At 44.1% G+C, this 17,953-nt stretch overlaps 1 protein-coding gene across 9 annotated transcripts in view; it reads right to left on the bottom strand.

Moving 5' to 3' along the window:
- Positions 1-17,953, bottom strand: part of LOC122540691 (protein Aster-B-like) — a 640,121-nt gene that overhangs the window by 124,094 nt on the left and 498,074 nt on the right. For 7 of the 9 annotated variants that reach the window (XM_043676778.1, XM_043676779.1, XM_043676776.1 and 4 more), the window contains one exon: positions 3,378-3,398. The exons of the other annotated variants lie outside the window; for them this stretch is intronic. In XM_043676778.1, the coding sequence (XP_043532713.1) occupies positions 3,378-3,398 (21 nt within the window). The remainder of the gene's footprint in view (positions 1-3,377; positions 3,399-17,953) is intronic. 9 annotated transcript variants of the gene reach the window in all.

Here is a 17,953-nt window from a genome sequence, read left to right as displayed (position 1 = left end):
GAGGAAGAGCGCCTCATCTTCTGCCTAGGAACCCTCCAACCACAAGGGATGAACTGAGATTTCTCCAGTTTCCTCATTTCCCCTCCCCCCACCTTGTCTCAGTCAAATCCCTCGAACTCAGCACCGCCTTCCTAACCTGCAATCTTCTTCCTGACCTCTCCGCCCCCACCCCCACTCCGGCCTATCACCCTCACGTTGACCTCCTACCACCTATCGCATTTCCAACGCCCCTCCCCCAAGTCCCTCCTCCCTACCATTTATCTTCGCCTGCTGGACATACTTTCCTCATTCCTGAAGAAGACCTGATCCCCGAAACGTCGATTCTCCTGCTCCTTGGATGCTGCCTGACCTGCTGCGCTTTTCCAGCAACACATTTTCAGCAAAGATTAGAACAAACAGTCTTACCGCAAATTCAACCCAAACTCTGGGTCAGATATATAGATGACACCTTTGTAATCATTAAAACACAGAAATAGAAAACACACACCGGATCATCAACGCCAGACTTAGAGGAATCAGATTCACTAGAGAGGAAGAAAAGGACAACCAACTCCCATTTCTAGATGTGATGGTACAGAGAACGCCGAACGGAGAATTCACCACAAAGGTATACAGGAAAGCCACACACACAGACCAAGTCCTGAACTATGAAAGCAACCACCCCAACACACACAAAAGAAGTTGCATCAAGACACTGTTCAAAAGGGCCACAGCACACCAGAACTGCAAAAAGAGGAAGAAGAACACCTCTACAATGTATTCGCCAAAAACGGATACCCCCGCAATTTCATCAACAGATGCCTAAGGGCAAGACAACGGAATGAAGACATGCCACAACCCAAAACTAGCCACGTTACCATACATCAAGAACATTTCTGAACTGACAGCCAGACTACTACGACCACTAGGACTCATAACAGCACACAAACCAACAGCCACTCTCAGACAACAACTCACCAGGACAAAGGACCCGATACCCAGCATGAACAAAACCAACGTAATATACAAAATCCCATGCAAGGACTGCACAAAACACTACATAGGACAAACAGGGAGACAGCTAACGATCCGCATCCATGAACACCAACTAGCCATGAACCGACACAACCAGCTATCCTTAGTAGCCACACACGCAGATGACAAGCGACATGAGTTCGATTGGGACAAGCCAAACAGAGAACAGCCAGGGAATTCCTAGAGGCATGGCGCTCATCCACAGATTCTATCAACAAACACATCGACCTGGACCCAATATACCGGCCACTGCAGCGGACAGCTGGAACTGACAACCGGAAGTGGCAGAGACAAACCACTATGAATGCCAGAGGAAGCATCACAGAAGCGCTTCACAGGAAGCTCCCAAGCACTGAGGATGTCACCTAGACAGGGGACGAAACGTCTGCAACACAAATTCCCAGCTCGGCGAACAGAACCACAACACCAAGCACCCGAGCTACAAATCCTCTCACAAACACATCACAGGGTTGCACTAAATGGGTGTGAAGGTGCATGTCGAGTTAAAATTACAGACCCGCCATGATCTAACTGACCAGGATAAATTTGTTGTCTGTATTTAAAATTGCAGTCAGCTGGATCAAGTTAGGAGCTAGCACATTATTCCTCGTCACTTGGTTTGCGAAGATCGAGAAAGAGGTTAAAATTCTGCTAAAGTTTAGCGCGGTCAGGGATTCATCATCCCAGTTTCCTTACTGCCAGCAAAATGTTCGACAAATGATTCAATATTTTGTTGCAAACTTACTTATGCACAGGGGATTTTGTAAAGAATTATTGTCGCATTGTAGAGGGTTGTGAATCTGTAGAATTCCCTGTTGAGTGAAATAGTTGAGGCTTCGTCATTGAATGATTTTAAAGCTAAGATAGATACTTTTTTGAACAGTAAAGGAATTAAGGGTTATGGGGAGAGGGCGGGTAAGTGGAGCTGAGGCCACAAAAACAAAACACCATATTCATACTGAATGGTGGAGCAGGCTCAATGGGCCAGATGGCCTACTCCTGCTCCTAGTTCTGATGTTCATTTAGCTACAAGTGTGAAATTAATGTTGGTGTAAAGTTCTGTCTGCATTTGCCAAATCGTTCAAAGTTACCAGGAGGAAAGTGACGCAAAGTACAATTTAAACAGCTCAACAAAACAAATGCATTATTTAATATAGCAAATAGCTGTTGTTTTATCTCAAGGTTTAGGGAAACAGTATTTTTAAAATCAACCATTACAGAGTTGTTATGATGCATCCCTGGAGCAGGTGGAACTTGTGCCTGGGCCTGCTGCCTCGGAAGTAGGAACATTACCAGTGCACCACAAGAATCCCTAGAAAGTTTAGGCAAACTACTTAATTATCAAATTTGTCAGCTGTATCACTGATTAAGTTTTATTATGTTGCCAAACCAGATGTTATGTTATTTCAATTTATGATTCAGAGAATGACTTGCTTGGGTCAAAAGGTGAGAATCTTTCCTTTTAGTTTTCAAGCATATGTCTTTGAAAGCTTACAAAAAAGCAGAAACAAAAGAAAGTTAATAATAATCCAACATACGCACATTAATCATCAAGATTTGTGTGCGCACTCAGGTCCTCTAGTTTGGCTTAAAAAAACCCAACAGGACAGGACAATAACACAAAACCCTGATTGTGAAAATTAACATTTGAAATAAAAGGTGTAAAAGAGCAAATGCAGAACTGTTGCATTCCTCTTGAATACTTCTTTACAAGCATTAAAATTGAAACAAAATACATAAAATGTAGGAAATACACAACTGCTCAGCCAGGATCTTTACAGAGAAATGTCTTGTGATGACAAGTACACATACATTATAACTTGTCTTTGCCTAATTGATGTGCTGTGTATTTTCAGTATTTTGTATTTTCATCTTAGACTTCTAGTTTTGTTTCATCACCTTAGTTGAACTCAAAAGATTGAAGTATAAGATAACATTTATTTTTAGAAGTAGCTTGCCAGATATTTTATTAGAAAAAAAAGTTCAATTATTTTTATGTTTTATTGTTGAAAATGTATTTTGTTATCTGTAGGAGAGGCACACTTCAAAACATTAAGATGGATATTATGAGATGATGATGGTACATACTTAGAAGTACCAATTCTTTAGTCATTCCACAATTTGATAATGGACAACCTGACCCTAATTAAGCCTGTGTCTACATTCATGGCACATTTTCAAATGTGTTAATTTTTAATAGGTCTTAGCACAAAAGAAAAAGAGATTTGCTTTAGAAAGAGCTTGGACCAAGAAAGATGCTGACTGACTCAGATAGTCAATGTATTTGTGCATGATATGTAACAGTACAAAGAATGCAATCAGAAACCACAGTCTAGTAAGGAAACAGAAAAGAAAATGCTTACTTTTGAAAGTCGCTTGTGAGACTAGTAGAGACAGAGCATGCACAGAAGAAAACAAAGAAATCACAACATAAAATTTGTTGAAATGTTAAGGAAAAAAAGCACTTAGAAATTGAACTTTAAAACCAAGATGTTAGTGGGTTAAAAAGTCAAAAACAGTACTGGTTCCATGAACTAATTGAACCCATGGGAATCATTATTCTGAGCTATACTGGGTGCAGTACTTCATATTCATGTGAAACATATACTTATAAAGTGAATTGATTAAATATTTGTATTACAGCTTGACATTCAATCCAGAGATCCCCACCTTTGCCTAGTGCTATTCGTTACCGAATTGTAATAATTGGTCAGGTATGCCTTAGTGTTCAAAATGATTACTTTCATTGCAGGAGTGCAAGTGTACAAATGTCAATTTATTTATACTGTACGCAGATTTCTAGAAGCTCAGTAAAAACTACCACTAAGTGGCAGAGTGAAAGATTTAATTTTATTGGTGCATCTCCAATACACCTGCCATTATGGGTTTCCTAATTTACAATATGGATAACACATGAAAAATCCTTCATTGGCTAGAAAGCACTTTGAGACATGCGAAGGCAATGAAAAATGCTTTTGAATGCAAGACTTTCTTTTGCTTTTGAACAAAAAAAATTAACATTAAATATTTGGAAGAGGAGTTACTACTGTTTAGCACCAACAGGATTTGTGTCACTGCAGAACAGATTCAAGATCACAATATTTTCCACAAGTTAGAAAAATAAATAAGATTTAATGTGAGCACACAGCAATTAACTAGAATGCAAAATCATTGCAGATACATGAAGAAGAGTAACATGTAGAACATTTGGGAAAAGTTTATTACTTGGTGATAACTGACATCCTACACCCAAACAACAACTTCAGAATCGTCCTAACGTATGCATGAAACAGCATTGAGGTGGATGCATGAAATTTTGAAATGTGTAGAAAATTTTAAATGCAAGTAAATCATACAGAAAATTATTCAATTGCAAATTAAATGCTTTTGTTTCATCAGCCCTTGAGAAAGTTCAAAATTTAAGTGGGTCATTCTAACTGAACAGACGGAAAATTCACTTGACTAGCAGAATGCTAGTTTTGCAATCCACCCAACATTACTTCATATTGACATTAACAAAGAGTAAAATTGGACAGAGTGCAAAATCAGCATCATAGCTGATCCAGCAGTTACCAATGGGCAGGTTAAGTTTGCCCCCAATATCTTTAATTGATTCACAAAAGGGTTTAAACTCTTCTCCAAGCTTGGGTTGCCCATCTCAGCTGGGGATTCATCACAAGAAAACTTTCCTGCAACTCAATCCTCTCCCCACAAGATGAGAGGAGCAAAGAAAAATCACACCATACTAATCAATGGACAATAATTCTTTTAAATGTGCTGAGAAAGCATAAAATTGATCTTGATTATGACAGGAGCAGAAAATCATTCAAGTTTTCACAGAATAAACAGTCACAGTAAGGGCAAATAATTACCTACAGAAAATCTATAGCCCTAGAAAGTGGAGAGCTTATTGCATTTATTTTAGAAGGTTCTGAGAAATTGAAAGCTATGTTTCAGATTATTTAAGATATTTATCATGCTGTTTCTTTATAGAATGGTTACAGCACTTAAAGAGGTCATGATATCTGAGCCGGCTCCCTGGTAGAACAACTCACCCACAATGGCACCAAACCTTTTCCTTGTCGCCCTGCAAAATATTTGGCTTCAGACAATTATCCAAGTTGCTTTGGAAGGCCTTGATTGAATCGAGATATATTAATCTATAAATTCGACTCGACTCACAAGATAATAAAGTTTATTTATATTCGAGAGTTCTACTGAAATCTTGCCAATTGTGAAGAGGTTATCACATAATCCAATTGGCTATTACCATAAAACTACAGTCAATTAGTACCAAGAATTAAAACAACACAAAAGGTGGCTTAGTGGTTAGCACTGCTGCCTCACAGTGCCAGGGAGCCAGGTTCGATTCCACCCTTGAGCGACTGTCTGTGTGAAGCTTGCCCATTCTCCCGGTGTCTGTGTGGGTTTCTTCCGGGTGCTCCAATTCCTCCCGCAGTCCAAAGATGTGCAAGTTAGGTTGACTGGCCATGCTAAATTGCCCATAGTGTCCAGGGATGTGTAGATTAGGTTGTAACCATGCGAAATGCAGGGTTACAGAGATGGGGTAAGGGAGTGAGTTTGAGTGGCATGCTCTTCGAAGGTTGTTGTGGACTTGTAGGGCTGAATGGCCTGTTTCCAAAATGTAGGGATTCTATAATCTAAACCTTCACACTAGCTGAATACGTAATCATTACACTACTCTATTATGTCTGTAGTGAAGTTTGAATCAGCATCCTTGGATATGGTATGATTTTATTTAGGGAAGTACGGTGGCTCAGTGGTTAGCACTGCTGCCTCACAACACCAGGTGCCCGGATTCAATTCCTGCCTCGGGCAACTGTTTGTGTGGAGTTTGCACATTCTCGCTGTGTTTCCTCTGGGTGCTCTGGTTTCCTCCCACAGTCCAAAGGATGTGCAGGTTAGGTGAATTGGCCATGCTAAATTGCCCGTAGTGTTAGGTGTAGGGGAATGGGTCTGGGTGGGTTGGTCTTTAGAGGGTCGGTGTGGACTTGTTGGGCCGAAGGGTCTGTTTCAACACTGTAGGTAATCTAATCAATGTCAGTGACTTAACCAGTTTCTGTGAATAGGATAACAACCAAAGTCTCCTTAGCTAACTTGTACAAATGTGTTTTCATTTCAACCTCGGTAATTAGTCATTCACAGTATGGCAGCATTTCTTATTTACCATTTTGACTTATCTTGGAGAGGACAGTATCCAGCAACTTTCTTAAACCATGGTAGTCCATACGATGGAGTTACACACACAATGTTTTTTATTCATTTATTCACTGAATGAGGATATTGCTGGTTACTCCATCCCTGGTTGGCCAGAGGGCAGTTGAGTGTCAACCACTTGGCTGAGAGTCTGGATTCACTTGCAGGCCAGACCAGGTAAGAATTAGTTTTTCTAACAATGGTTTTATAATCATTGATCGACTTTTAATTCCAGATTTTTATTGAATTCAAATTCCATTATCTGCCATGGCAGGATTCAAACCTTGGTCCTCAGTATATTACCCGAGTCTCTGAATTAACAATCCAGCAATAATACCACTAGGCCATCACCTCCCCTAGAAAAAGTGTTCCAGGTTTTATCGACAATGAAGGAATGGTGATATCTACATCAGGATGGTGCAATACGTGGAGCTTAATTTGCAGAAGATGACATCCTCATGCATCTGCTGTCTTCTAGATGGTGGTAGGTGTGCATTTATTAGTTGCTGTTGAAGAAGGCTTGGCAAATTAATCCAATCCATCTTGTACGGTAACCAATACTGCCATGTGTGCTGAGAGTGGAGGGAGTGAATATTTGTGTTGGTAGATGGAGTGCTAATCAGGTTGCTTTGTCCTGGACGGTGCCATGCTTCCGAGGCTGCACACATCCAGGCAAGTGGAGAGGATTCCATCACAATCTTGACTGGAATCCTGTATATACAGTCGACAGCATTTTATTGGGTTGGTATCAGGAAGTGAATTCTCACAAAATATGTAGACTTGAAACTGCTATTAACAGTATTTATATGGATGGTACATTTACACTTCTGTTCAATGGTAACCCGTGAATGTTGATGATACAGGGTTCAGTAATGGTCATGGGGAGATTTTGGGCAGTTCTGAAGAAGACTCCTTTGCTCACCTCCAACACTATCCCTCCACCTGAACTCATCCCTCTGACCTTTTGTCTGCACTTGACCTGTTCACTGAGAATTGTCGAAGTCACACTGGACGCCTCAATTTCTCTGCACTCTCACCCATTCCAACTGATCTCCCCATGAACCGACTGCATTCTGCGCTCTCATATCCAACTCTGACTTTGTAATTAGCCTGTTGACAAGGATGGTGCTGTTGGTGTCTGGCAGACTGATCTCTACATTGCAGAGTCTGAGTGCCAGTTCTCAGATGTCTCCTCCTATCGCTCCCTGGATCATGACTCCACCACAGAACATCAGGACGCTGTGTCCACTACTGTCATCAACCTCATTTCATCTGGTGATCTCCCCTCCACTGCCTCCAAACTCAGTCTCCAAACCCCCCCACAGTTCGCTTCTACCTCCTTCCCAAAATCCATAAACTGGACCTATTGTTTCTACAGGGCAGGAGCAGGCAGAACTCAGCTCTTTCTACCTCAACACTATTTTTTCTCCTCTTGCCCAGTCCCTTCTCACTTACATCCATGATTCCTCTGACGCCAGTTTCAGAATATCCAGTTTTTGGGTTCCAGCCGCCTCCTCTTTACCATGGATATGCAATCCCTTTTCACATTCACCCCCATCAGGATGGTCTCAGTGCTCTCTGCTTCTCCCTGGAAAAAAAAAGGCCTGAACCATTCCCATCCACCACCACCCTCCTCTCCCTGGTTGAGTTTGACCTCGTCCTAAACATTCTTAACTCCTCTCACTTTGTTCAGGTCAGAGCAGGCGCCATGGGTACTCACATGGACCCCATTTATGCCTGTCTCTTTGTGGGACACATGACACTTGCCTTGTCCCAGTTGTATTCTGACCTTCACCCACAACTTTTTTTCCGGTATGTTGATATCATCTTGCAAGTTCCCTCTCTCCTCTGGAATTGGAAAAGTTTATCAATTTCGCTTCCAATTTCCACCCTGCTCTCACCTTCACCTGGTCCACCTCTGAATCCTTCATTAACCTTCCTCGACATGTCTGTTTCCATTTCTGGAGATATCCAATACAAGCCATTCGACCCCCATAGCTACCTGACTATACATCTTCACAGAGTAAAAGTGGGTACTGCAGATGCGAGAGATTAGAGTAAAGATTAGACTGGTGCTGGAAAAGCACAGCAGGACTCCTGATGAAGGGCTTTTGCCCAAAACGTTGATTTTCCTGCTCCTTGGATGCTGCCTGACCTGCTGTGCTTTTCCAGCACCACTCTAATCTTGATTATACATCTTCACACCCTGCTTCCTGTAAAGACTCAATTTCATTCTCCCAGTTCCTCCATCTCTGTTGCATCCATTCTGATGATGCCAACTTGAAAAGGGGGGGCTCTGAAATATCCACCTTCTTCCTTAACTGAGGATTTCCCAGCACCATAGTTGACAGCACTCTCAGCTGGATCTGATCCATCTCCTGCACTTCAGCCCTCACCCTTTCTCTTCCTCCCACAATAGTGATAGGGTTCCCTTGTTCTTTTTATTACAAACCGACCGACTCCCACGGCTACCAAGATTACACCCACCCTGCCCCCTGTAAAAACGCCATCCCATATTCCCAATTCCTTCGCCGCCACCCTCCCAGGAGGACCAATTCCACTACCGGACAACCCAAATGGCCTCCTTCTTTAAAGACCGCAATTTCCCCTCCGACGTGGTCGACGATCAGACGTGGTTGACGATGCTCTCCACCGCATCTCCTCCACTTCCCGCACCTCCGCCCTTGAACTCCGCCCCTCCAATCGTCACCAGGACAGAACCCCACTGCTCCTCACCTACCACCCCACCAACCTCCAGATACTTCGTATCATCCTTCATCATTTTCGCCACCTTCAAACAGACCCCACCACCAAGGATATATTTCCCTCCCCTCCCCTGTCAGTGTTCCGGAAAGACCACTCTCTCCACGACCCCCTCGTCAGGTCCACACCCGCCACCAACCCAACCTCCACTCCCGGCACCTTCCCCTGCAACTGCAAGAAATGCAAAACTGCAGGTCCTTGGCCTCCTCCATCGCCAGACCCTGACCACACGACGCCTGGAGGAAGAGCGCCTCAGCTTCTACCTAGGAACCCTCCAACCACACGGGATGAATGTAGATTTCTCCAGCTTCCTCATTTCCCCTCCCTCCACCTTATCTCAGTCCCGGATTCAGCACCGCCCTCTTGACCTGCAATCTTCTTCCCAACCTTTCTGCCCCCACCCCCTCTCCAGCCTATCCCTATCACCCTCACCTCCTTCCACCTATCGTATTCCCAGCGACCCTCCCCCAAATTCCCTCCCCCACTACCCTTTATCTCAGCCCGCTTGGCACACCAGTCTCATTCCTGAAGAAGGGCTTATGCCCAAAACATTGATTCTCCTGCTCCTCGGATGCTGCCTGGCCTGCTGTGTTTTTCCAGCACATTTTTCATTTCTCCCCTTGTTCTGACCTACCATTCCACATATCGAGAGAATTATTCACTGCCATTTCCGCCATCTCCAGTGGGATGCCACTACTAGACAGATTCTCCTCCTGCCAGCCTTCAGTAGGGACCGTTCCCTCCAGGACATCCTGGTCCCCTCCTTCTTCATCCCCAACATCCCTCCACAGCCTCATGGCACCCTCTCCGGAAACACAGAAGTTGTAATACTTGCCTGTTTACTTCCTCAGTCCTCAGTATCCAAGGGCCCAAAGACACCTTCCAATTGAAATAGAGCTTTACTTGCACTTCACTCAACCTAGTCAACTGCATTCGTTGCTCACAATGTGGGGAAACGAAGCCTAGAGTGGGTGACTGCTTCACAGATTATCTACATTCTGTCTGCAATAAAAGACCCAGAGCTTCCAGTTGCCTGCCACTTCAACACACTACCTTTTTCCTTGGCCAACATCTCTGTCTCAGGCTTGCTACAGTGCTCCAGCAAAGCCCAGTGCAAGCTGGAAGAACAGCACCTCGTTTTCCACGGAAACTCTAAAGCCTTCTGGAATCAATATTGAGTTCAATAACTTTAGGGCTTGAACTTTCCCACGTCCCAGACCCCAACTCCACACACCAGGCCTTGTGATCATATAGTCTGCCTTTTCACATAACTCATTGTCAGCTATTAACATGACGTAGAGGTGCTGTGATGGAGAAAGTTAAAAATTGCACAACATCAAGTTATAGTCCAACCAGTTTATTTGGAAGTACTAGCTTTTGGAGCCATGTTCTTTTATCAGGTAGCTCGTGGCGTCAGATCAAAAGATGCTATAAATTGTGTAGCTACCTGAGGAAGAAGCAGCGCTCTGAAAGCTTGTGCTTCCAAATAAACTTGTTGGACCAAAACCTAGTGTTGTGAGATTTTTCAGGTTTATGGCACCTTTTCCACGTCCTTACCTCAACCCTCACATACCAGCCTTTGTTATCACATGGTCTGCTATTACACACAACACATTGTTAGCCACTAATTATTGCGATTAGTAGCTATTCATTCTCCTAGGCTGCTTGTTATCCACTCCCTTGTCCGTCCAACTATTCTCTCTCTTTGGGCTATATCTCAACCTATCATTTATTCCTAACTCCTCCCACTCACCACGTCTGTATGAAAAACATTGTTTTCCCAGCTTCCATTAGTTCTGAGGGTCACTAAGCCTAAATCGTTAACTGATTTCTCTCCACAAATACTGCCAGAGCTGCTGAGCTTTCTCAGCAATTTCTCTTTTTATTTCTGAAGAAGTGTCACACTGGATTTGAAACATTAACTCTGTTTGTCCCACCCTAGATGCTGCCAGTCCTGCTGAGTTTATCCAGCATTCTCTAAGTTTGTTTCATATTTTCAGACTCCCAGAGGATTTCACTTTTACTTAAGGGGAGATGGCTAGTCTCGAGATTCTTGTCACCTGACACAAGACTGAACGGTTCCCAAGTCTTGCTGCAAGCTGCACAGACTGTTTTAGCATCTGAGAACGTTTGTACAATCATCAATGATTAACCCTACTTCTGACCTTATGAAGATGAAACATGAAGTTGAACATGTATTAGCCTAAGACCAACACAGAGGAATTCCTGCAGTGATGTCTGTGATTAGGATAAAGAAATGCCCTAGATGAAGGGGGGAATAAGTTCCATTGTGGCATCCCAGCTACTACCAAAATTGAGATTAGCCAACTCCATACAAATTGAAAATGGAACGTTCCTGATCTGCACACGTTAGTTCCTCACTGGACAAGAGTTCAGCTCCAGTTTTTTTTTCAAAAAAGTGAACACGCTGTGGGAAAAGAGTAACACACTACTGTCAAATTGAAACTATTTCCTGTGGGGTGATTCTGTGAACATTTGTTCAAGCAAATGATTAGTAAATGAGATTGCACTCCAAACTTCCATGGTCAGTCATATTTTAACCTTTAATGTGATGCTATGTTCCATACTTCGCTCAGAAAGGATCATACATTGACATCATATTTACATCCCACAAATATTGTGTTTCTTGCTTTAGCAGTACACACTGTTTCATAGAAAACCACTGTGTGAAACTAGCGTTAACCTACTTTTTGTTCCACCCAGTAACAGTTAGTTTATAAGAAGGATTTAACTTTTTATTTACAAAACTGGTAAGCAGCATCCATAATAAAATGATATACATGCATTAACAAAGAAATATCAGAGTAAAAAGCTCCAACATTAACTCCAACTTGGCAAACATTTGACTTGATTCTAGTGCTCAATTTTTATTTTGCCCCCTTTTTACATTCTTTTGTAATCATGACTAGTCAAAACCATTTTGATTCTTCTGACCAATTTCAACATTCTAACTCTGGTGCTCAAATCTAATTTGGTTGATATTTCCTGCATTGAATGTTGCACTTATAGAATTGTACAATGGTGACAGTATAGGAGTTTTTTGGCATTACAGATCTGTGTGGTTCTCTATTAAAACAATTCAGATAGACCATTACCCTATCCTTTCCCTATAGCGCAGGAAATTTTCTCTTAAGCTCCAGTTGCCCTTTTAAAGTTGTGATTGAATGTGCCTCTATCATACACTCGGGTAGTGTATTCCAGATCCTAACTACATGCTGCATAAATAAATCCATCTCACCTTTAGTTCTTTGGTCATTCACCTTGAATGTGTCGCTAGGTTCTAGACTCTTCGCTCTTTAGTGCGTGCAGACCCCTTAATTGAGTGCCTCTGTCAAATCTCCACTCAACCTTCTCTTCTCCAAGTGAACAGGTCTAACTCCTCCAATTTTCTTTCCTTCCTTTAATGCAACTTCAGAATCAGAAGCTATCATCACAGATTTAAAGTGACGTTTCCTAAGCAGTCCAATGTCAGTCTCAACAGCAAGTGTAACTCCAGCGTGCACCCTCAAACTTAAATCGTTGGCAAGATGTTATTACATGGTCCACGGATTTGGTCAGGGTTTTGGCAGTCACAGCCAAAATGAGGCTTTGGAATGTCATTTGTACATCAGATGGCCACATTGGACATATCCAGTCCATATTCTATTGAGGAGAAAGTGAGGACTGCAGATACTGGACAGTCAGAGTTGAAAAGTGTGGTGCTGGAAAAAGCATAGCAGATTAGGCAGCTGAGAGCAAGAGAGTTGATATTTCGGATATAAACCCTTCTTCGGGAATGTGGAGGGTCAAGGGGGCTGAGAGATATAGAGGGGGGTGCGGATGGGGCTTGGGGGAAGGTAGGTGGCATGACAATAAGTGGATGCAAGTGGGAGGTGACTGTGATAGGTTGGTGGGGAGGATGCAGCGGATGGGTGGGAAGGAAGATAGACAGGTAGTCAGGTCAGGAGGGCAGTGCTAAGTCAGAGGGTTGGATCTCGGATGAAGTGGGGGCTGAAGAGGTATTGGAAACTGGTGGAGTCAATGTTAATGCAGTGTGGTTGTAGGGTCTCCAGGCGGAAGATGAGATGCTCTTCCTCCAGTTGGCGGGTGGCTTTGGCAGTGGAGGAGGGCCAGGATTTCCAAGTCCTTGGGGAGTGTGAGGGGGAGCTGAAGTGATTGGCCACAGGGCGGTGAGATTGTTTGGTGCGTGTGGACCAGGGATGTTCCCTGAACTGAACTGAGAGTTGGTTTCCTTGGGCCAACCGCTTCAACTCCCCCTCACACTCCCCAAAGGACATGCAAATCTTGGCCCTCCTCACCAGCAAATCAAAGCCACCCACCGACTGGAGGAGACGGAGGAAGAACGTCTTATCTTCCACCTCGGGACCCTACAACCACACGGCATCAACCCTAACTTCACAAGTTTCCATATCTCACCAACCCCCACCTCATCCCAGATCCAACACTCCAACTTGGCACCGCCTCCGGACTTGATCGACCTGTACATCTTCCTTCCCACCTATCTGCTCTACCTTCCCCACTGACCTTCCTCAAAATCACTTCCCACCTTCATCCATCTATCACCATCCCACCTACCTTCTCCCCCAGCCCCACTCCCATACCCCTATTTATCTCTCAGCACCCTTTCCCCTCCACAGTGCTGATTAAGGGCTTAAGCCTGAAACATTGACTGTCCTGCTCCTCAGATGCTGCCTGATCTGTGGCACTGAGAAACTAGACATGTAAATTCCCAACATGTGAATCAGAGCAGGCATCTGATAATTGTAGCTTACCAAATACTTGGTCAGACCACCATACTTCTCCACAATAACTTCCCTGCATGCTCCACTGCCACAATTCTTCTTAGCTCTTCATCTCCACAAGTTGGCGTTGGCAAAACAACATCCTTACCACATCATCATGCCTGCTCACAGGTCTCTGCAGATACCAATTTAATTTGGGGATCAGGTACACGTATGATTGGCATGTTTCTGCTGGGTTGCTTTATGCTGAGATACCCACACATCTCAATCAGATGCACAAGATGCGTCTTATAGCTCTTAGCTTGTTTAGCACTCACTTGGACAATGCCAGCCTTTGAGTAGTTCACTGTGTTTTTTTTTAAGCACACAGAATCTTTAATGCTCACAAACAAGCTGACAGCCTTATGGCTTACGTTGCATTTATTACTGAAAAAGATACAGCCAGACTTTGGCAAGGGGGTGCATTGAACACTCAAATATATAAATCACAATGGAAGTGGACATGTTGCTGTGTGGCGCAGTACTATATCAACACCAGCATGTGCCAGGAGAAAGTGAGGACTGCAGATGCTGGAGATCAGAGTCGAAGAGTGTGGTGCTGGAAAAGCACAGCAGGTTAAGCAGCATCCAAGGAGCAGGAGAATCGACGTTTTGAGCATAAGCTCTTCATCAGGAATGAGAGAGTGGCCCAATGGGTCTGAGAGATAAATGAGCAATAGCTAAATGAAGGTGGCGTGCATGTGATAAGTCGGAGAGGAGGGTGGAACGGATAGGTGGGAAGGAAAATGGACAGGTAGGACAGTTCAAGAGGGCGGTGCCAAATTGGAAGGTTTGACGTGGGACACGTGGGGAAAGGAAAATGAGCAAACTGGTGAAACCGATGAGGTGCTCTTCCTCCAGGCATCAGGTGGTGAGAGTTTGGCGGTGGAGGTGGCCCAGGACTTTGAAGTCCTTGGCGAAGTGGGAGGGGCGGAGTTAAAGTGGTCGGCCACAGGGCGGTGGGGTTGTTTAATGCGTGTGTTCTCTGAAACATTCCACAAGTTGGCGTTCTGCCTATCCCAAATGTACAGAAGATCGCACCGAGAACAACGGACATACGTAGATGATATGTGTAGATTTCGAGGAAAACCGCTGTCGGGTGTGGAAGGATCCTTTGGGGTTTTGCACGGAGGTGAAGGGGGAGGTGTGGGCTTCTTGCAGTGACAGGGGAAGGTGCTGGGTGTGGAGAGTGGGTTGGTGTGGAGACGTGGACCTAACAAGCGAGTCACGGAGGGAATGTTCTCTACAGAATGCAGATAGGGGTGGGGAGAGAAATATATTCCTGGTGGTGGGGTCTGTTTGTAGGTGGCAGAAATGGCGGGCGATGATGCGCTGTATCCAGAAGGTGGTGGGGTGGAAAGTGAGGACCGGGGACACCCTTTCCTTGTTGCAATTGGAGGTGTGGGATTCAAGAGCAGAGTTGCAGGAAGTGGAGGAGATGCACTGGAGGGCAGCGTCAACCACGTGGGAGGGAATTGCAGTCTTTGAAGAAGGAGGCTATCTAGGATGTTCTATAGTGGAACTGGTCATTCTGGGAGCAGATGTGGTAGAGGTGGAAGAATTGGGAATAAGGCATCGTGTTTTTACAGGAGGCAGGGTGGGAGGAGGTGCTGTCCAGGAGGTGAGTCCAGGTAACTGTTGGAGTTGGTGGGTTTGAAATAGATGTCCGTGTTGAGTCGGTCGCCGGAAATGGATATGGAGAGGTCCAGGAAGGGGAGGGAGGTGTCCGAGATGGTCCAGGTGAACTTGAGATCAGGGTGGAAGGTGTTCATGAAGTTGATGAACTGGTCAACCTAGTTGTAAGAGCACAAATTGATATTGATATAGTCATCAATGTAGTGGAGGAAAAGGTAGGGAATGGTGCTGATGTAGCTATAGAAGACATACCCAAAGGAATAGCTGGGGCCCATGCGGGTGCCCATGGCTACCCTTTGGTCTGGAGGAAGTGAGAGGATTCGAAAGAGAAGGGTGAGTACCAGTTCAGTCAATCTAATGAGTGGGTCAGCGGAAGGGTACTGGTTGGGTTGGTGGGAGAGGAAGAAACAGAGGGCTTGGATTGCCAGCAGGTTATGTGGTAAATAAACTTCATCTGCTTTAAGAAAATCATGCGTGAAAGTCATAGGGTGCAGTCCTTGATGAGATGAAGAGTAAGGGGAATCATCACAGTCAATCAAGAGGTTTGTCTAATTATACTATGGGGCTTGGCCACAGTACCAGGGCTAGAATGTGAATTTGCACAAAGTTGGTGACAATTTTCTTAATGGAATACAGAAAATCATTGATCTTCTTTATACATGTCTAGGCCTTCATTTTCACTGAACACACTGAACACTGGAACACAGCACTGCCCCAGACTACAATGTTTCCAGGCTTGCTGTATCTGGTGGTGTGGCCTTCGGTGGCAGTCAGCTGGATAATGGACTACCCTCATAACCTCCAATCCATTCACAAATTCATTCAAGTCCTCATCAGTGAAATGAGCAGTGAGCTTCCCTTTCCTCTAGGTCATGAGTTTAGTTGCAGTGTGAGGTCCAGTCACTAACATACAGCATTTGAAATGGTGTGCAGCTCATTGTTACATTCAGGGCCGGAGACATGAAGCCAGAGTTCCCAGCAGTGGAGAATGCTTGTATCTCTTCAGCCAGGTAAGGGGAGGAAAGATTCAAAAGGGACCTAAGGGGCAACCTTTTCACACAGAGGGCAGTGAGTGCATGGAATGTAATGCCAGAGGAAGTGGTGGAGGCTGGTACAATTACAACATTTAAAAAGTATTTGTGAGTTTTGAGAAAATTTGTAGCTCAGATTAATGTTTTGGATTTCGGTTTGCTTGCTGAGCTGGAATGTTCATTTCCAGACGTTTTGTTCCCCTACTAGGTAACATCTTCAGTGGGCCTCAGACGAAGCAATGCTGAAAATTCCTGCTTTCTATTTTATATTTGGGTTTCTTTGGGTTGGTGATGTCATTTCCTGTGGTGATGTTATTTCCTGTGGTGAAGTCACTTCCTGTTTCTTTTCACAGGGTCGGTAGATAGGGTCTAACTCAATACGTTTGTTGATAGAGTTCCGGGTGGAATGCCATGCTTCTAGGAATTCTCATGCATGTCTCTGTTTGGCTTGTCCTAGGATGGATGTGTTCTCCCAGTCGAAATGGTGTCCTTCCTCATCCGTATGTGAGGATACTAGTGAGAGAGGATCATATCTTTTTGTGGCTAGTTGGTGTTCATGTATCCTGGTGGCTAGCTTTCTGCCTGTTTGTTACAGTCCTTGCACAGTATTTTGTAAGTGACATTAGTTTTGCTCGTTGTCTGTATAGGGTCTTTCAAGTTCATTAGTTGCTGTTTTAGTGTGTTGGTGGGTTTGTGGGCTACCATGATACCAAAGGGTCTGAGTAGTCTGGTAGTCATTTCTGAGATGTCTTTGATGTAGGGGAGAGTGGTTAGGGTTTCTGGACGTGTTTTATTTGCTTGTTTGGGTTTGTTGCTAAGGAATCGTCAGACTGTGTTCATTGGGTTCCCATTCTCTAGCCACTCTAGGAAACCCTAGCCACTCTCCCCAACATCAAAGACATTTTGGAAATGACTGCCAGACTACTCAGACCCCTTGGCATCATGGTAGCCCACAGACCCAACACACTAAAACAGCAGCTAATGGACTTGAAAGACCCTATACAGACAACGAGCAAAACTAATGTCATTTACAAAATACCATGCAAGGACCGTAATAAACACTACATTGTACAAACAGACAGAAAACTAGCCACCAGGATACATGAACACCAACTAGCCACAAAAAGACATGACCCTCTCTCACTAGTATCCTCACATATGGATGAGGAGAGACACCACTTTGACTGGGACAACACATCCATCCTCAGACAAGCCAAACAGTGACACGCACGAGAATTCCTAGATACATGGCATTCCAACCGGAACTCTATCAACAAACACATCGAGTGAGAACCCATCTACCACCCACTGAAAAAAGGAACAGGAAGTGACTTCACCACAGGAAATAACATCACCAATCCAAAGAAATCCAAACATATAAATAGAAAGCAGGAATTTTCAGCATTGCTTCGTCTGAAGCCCACTGAAGATGTTACCTAGTCGGGTAACAAAACATCTGGAAATGAACCTTTCAGAATAGCGAGCAAACCT

The sequence above is a fragment of the Chiloscyllium plagiosum genome, chromosome 35 (genome assembly GCF_004010195.1).
Source record: "Chiloscyllium plagiosum isolate BGI_BamShark_2017 chromosome 35, ASM401019v2, whole genome shotgun sequence".
Lineage (NCBI taxonomy): Eukaryota > Metazoa > Chordata > Chondrichthyes > Orectolobiformes > Hemiscylliidae > Chiloscyllium > Chiloscyllium plagiosum.
The sequence above is the reverse complement of the archived record's forward strand: the minus strand, read 5'-3'. Positions and strand labels throughout refer to the sequence as shown.